This window comes from Sinocyclocheilus grahami, unplaced genomic scaffold (assembly GCF_001515645.1).
Source record: "Sinocyclocheilus grahami isolate Dianchi unplaced genomic scaffold, SAMN03320097.WGS_v1.1 scaffold121.1, whole genome shotgun sequence".
NCBI classification, from domain to species: Eukaryota; Metazoa; Chordata; class Actinopteri; order Cypriniformes; family Cyprinidae; genus Sinocyclocheilus; species Sinocyclocheilus grahami.
In genome coordinates, this window is record NW_015505300.1 from 2,102,183 (window position 1) to 2,105,852 (window position 3,670).

The 3,670-nt window shown below is 37.1% G+C and overlaps 1 protein-coding gene across 1 annotated transcript in view; it reads right to left on the reverse strand.

Moving 5' to 3' along the window:
• Positions 1–1,131: 1,131 nt before the first annotated feature.
• The window catches only part of LOC107589898 (glycogen debranching enzyme-like), a 33,970-nt gene continuing 31,431 nt past the window's right edge, over positions 1,132–3,670 (reverse strand). The window contains exons 32-34 of the mRNA XM_016278473.1: positions 2,495–2,826; positions 2,313–2,394; positions 1,132–1,356 (exon numbers count right to left, since the gene is read on the reverse strand). Coding sequence (XP_016133959.1) covers positions 1,239–1,356; positions 2,313–2,394; positions 2,495–2,826 — 532 coding nt within the window. The 3' untranslated portion in view covers positions 1,132–1,238. The remainder of the gene's footprint in view (positions 1,357–2,312; positions 2,395–2,494; positions 2,827–3,670) is intronic.

Below are 3,670 nucleotides of genomic sequence, written 5' to 3' on the forward strand. Positions count from 1 at the left end.
CAATGCCCTTACAGTGTGACATTTGTCAAAGACTATACAGCTTTTTGGACCATGGTGAACAGCTCTACAGTTAATTGGCAATCAGTCCCCGAGCACATCACCATCACCTCACAAAACTACATCTACAATAATAAAACCACCAGCTGCTTCTAAGCAAACTAGTGCTTTAGTGAGTATTCTAATAGACATGCTCCCATTTTCTCATAATCAGGTGCTTGTTGTTTTGTTTTTTTCCAGAGTTCCAGCCACAAAAACAGACATTTGAGTGTGATGTGGCTCAGTGTGATTCTCCATGCACTAATTTTGCACTCACTTTTACTTTTGATCAAACTTTGATCAGTATAAATAGTTTTACAGACTTTTGTTTTAGATTAAAAGTAATAAAACTGAAAATATAAGTTTTATAGCATTTATAGAATATAGCCACACAGGACAGCTGGTCCTTTGCTGGTTTAAACTGGTCCTTTGCTGGTCATGTGCTGGCAAAGGACCAGCATAAACCAGCAAAGGACCAGCATAAACCAGCAAAGGACCAGTTTAAACCAGCAAAGGACCAGCATAAACCAGCAAAGGACCAGCATAAACCAGCATCAAAACATACCTAACCAGCATATGCTGTTTTTTTTCAACAGGGAAATAACTATGGAGAATGTGAATACTTTAAATATGTAATAAAATAAATAATTGGCAACAAAAATGTCTGCGCTTTCTGAATTAAAAACGAAAGTTTATAAAGTAAAAAAAAATAACTTTCCAGACATAGTCTTTAAACATTATTTTTATTTCACATTTATCCGTTTTTAGTTTTCCTAATTATTCAGTCATTTCGAAACATGCAAACAAAAACATTTAGTGAGTTTCAAAAGTAGCATCCTAACCTTACATCAGTGTGAAAGATGTAGGACAAACACTACACATGAACTAATTATAGATTACACTAGACACGTTCTGAATATTCTGACAGAATAACATCAACATTTTAATGGCGTACCTCAATTCAGCTACATAAAGGGCAAACTCACAGTCTCTAGAAGTCTAGTAGAAGCTGGATGGTAAGGGAGGGGACATGAGGAACAAGGAAATCTCACTAATTCTAAAGTACGGGAAGTTGTTTTGTACTTCACACTTTCAGCTATGAGCTCAGGGCTGTAACGTGTCCTCAGACCCGTTTAGGTAAACGGCACACAAACATGACTGCACAGGAACACTTGTGGAAGACAAGGGTGCTTGATCTCTGCTCACAGATCATGAAGAACCTCAAGCACGGCGGCAAGAGACCAGGCCTGAGTTTCACAGTTAAAAGAGCAGTACTGTCCATTCTCATTAGTGAGCTCTGGCAGTCCCTTCCAGGATGACCTGAGAAACAGAAGACAGATTAATTAGATCCTGATTTCATGGTCACATTATGCAGATCTGTTTTTTACAAGCCATAATCATTTTGCAATCATTTATTATTCCTTAAAACACTTAAAATGTTCAGCGTAGCTGTTGAAACCGCATCTATTTGGTGACTATAGTAGCACTGAAATTACACACTTAACACACACAAAAATCTGTGTACATCTAATTTGCTAACTTCAAATTTGTACTAAATATTTACATTATTCCAGCTATAAGTCATGACACCAGTGATTTTAAAACCCATTCTGGTCAACCAATAATTAAGAGATGATATGTGACCCTGGACCACAAAACCAGTCTTAAGTCGCTTGGGTATATTTGTAGCAATACCCAAAAAAACATTGTATGGGTCAAAATTATCGATTTTTCTTTTATGCCAAAAATCATTAGGATATTAAGTAAAGATCATGTTCCATGAAGATATTGTGTAAATTTCCTACCATAAATATATCAAAACTTAATTTTTGATTAGTAATATGCATTGCTAAGAACTTCATCTGGACAACTTTAAAGGCGATTTTCTCAATATTTAGATTTTTTTGCACCCTCAGATTCCAGATTTTCAAATAGTTGTATCTCGGCCAAATATTGTCCTATCCTAACAAACATACATCAATGGAAAGCTTATTTATTCAGCTTTCAGATGATGTATAAATCTCAATTTAAAAAAATTTACCCTTATGACTGGTTTTGTGGTCCAGACTGTCCAGGGTCACAATTATGTCAAGATGAAAATTTGTAACCACATAAAAACCGACTAAAGTGACTTACAGACTCATGTATACATATCCAAACATCTAAAGTAGAAAGATAAAACTGGCACAAGCATCTTTTGGTACCGAAACGTTTTGACACTTTCTGTCTGTTCACCTCCAGTTGTGCACGAAGAAGGATCCACAGCCACTACTGACACTTTATGTCCTCTTCCTGTCAGCATTTTCTCAACGACCTCAATGAATGAAGACTTTCCAGCGCCAGGGGGACCAGACAGTCCTGAATTCACACATACAAAGATGTGATTGAAGATTGAGGCAATCATGCAAACAGCAATAAGGTTCAGCTTCACTCCTACAGTTCACGTCACCTTACTGACCCACTCTGAAGGCCACTGGATTTCCACCATTGCGTTTCTCCAGCTCCTGACGGAAGGCCAGCATTCTTTGAAGCAGAACCTGGGCCAACTCTTTCTTCCTTGGATGCTGGGTCTCCACAATGGTTATAGATTCAGCAAGAGCTGCCCTTTGACCTCCGATAAGTCCATCATAAAGCTTGGGCAGTAGTCTTTTCTCCTTGTCAGTCAGGCCTGAAATGTGATGGCTTAAGGCAGTCTCTGTTGAAACAGATCTCGTCTGTTGGAGGGTGCAGAGGGAGGCATAGCACAGTTTTACAGTAGGTTTACAAAGGGAATGTCTTAATGCCGTTGTACTGCGGATAGAAGAAAGAGCAGCAAAACGATGAAGAATTGGAAAAACTCTAGTCGGACCCATCTTCCTTTTTCTGTTGAGTAGATGTTGTTCTGTGAAAACAGCAAAGAACATTTATGTGAATAGCTTTCATGTGTAAAAGTGGTAAACATTACAGCCTTATTAAAATTTACCATGGTAACCATAATGTATAGGGATGCACGATATATCGGCCACCATATCGGTATCGGCCGATAAATGCTCATTTTTTCTGTTATCGGTATTGGCCTGATAAGAAAATTTGGCCGATATCTTAAAGCCGATAAATAATGCATTATTTCCTTCAGAGACACTTCAGATGCGCGCTGTTCGTTTGCAGCCTTTTGTGCAATTGTACATTGTAATATTGTGTTTATTTGATGTATATCTGATTTATCTCATATAGAATGCGTTTGGTTAAGTTAAAAGAGCGCTTCAGTTTACCAGTGATCATCTTTAGCTCAGCACACGCAGCTCAAACAGCAGTGCACAACAATAATAACTATGATTGGGAATGTTGTGTATATAACATTATATACAATTCTGTTTTATTGATCTGTGGCGCATTCATTTTGATTCTTTACACGTGTAATGATGTCCAGTGAATTGTTTGCATTATTTATGCATTATTTTATTTATTTGTAAGACTTTTTTATGACTAAATTTGGTAATGGGAGAGTAAAAATATTTTTAAAACGTACACCGTTCAAACTAGGCTGCTTATGTTGAAGTGTTTGGGATGTGGCTTTTAATGATGAGACCTTTTTTGTAATCAGGCTCTCAAAAAGTATATAACAATTTGGATATAAATTTATCGGCCAACATAT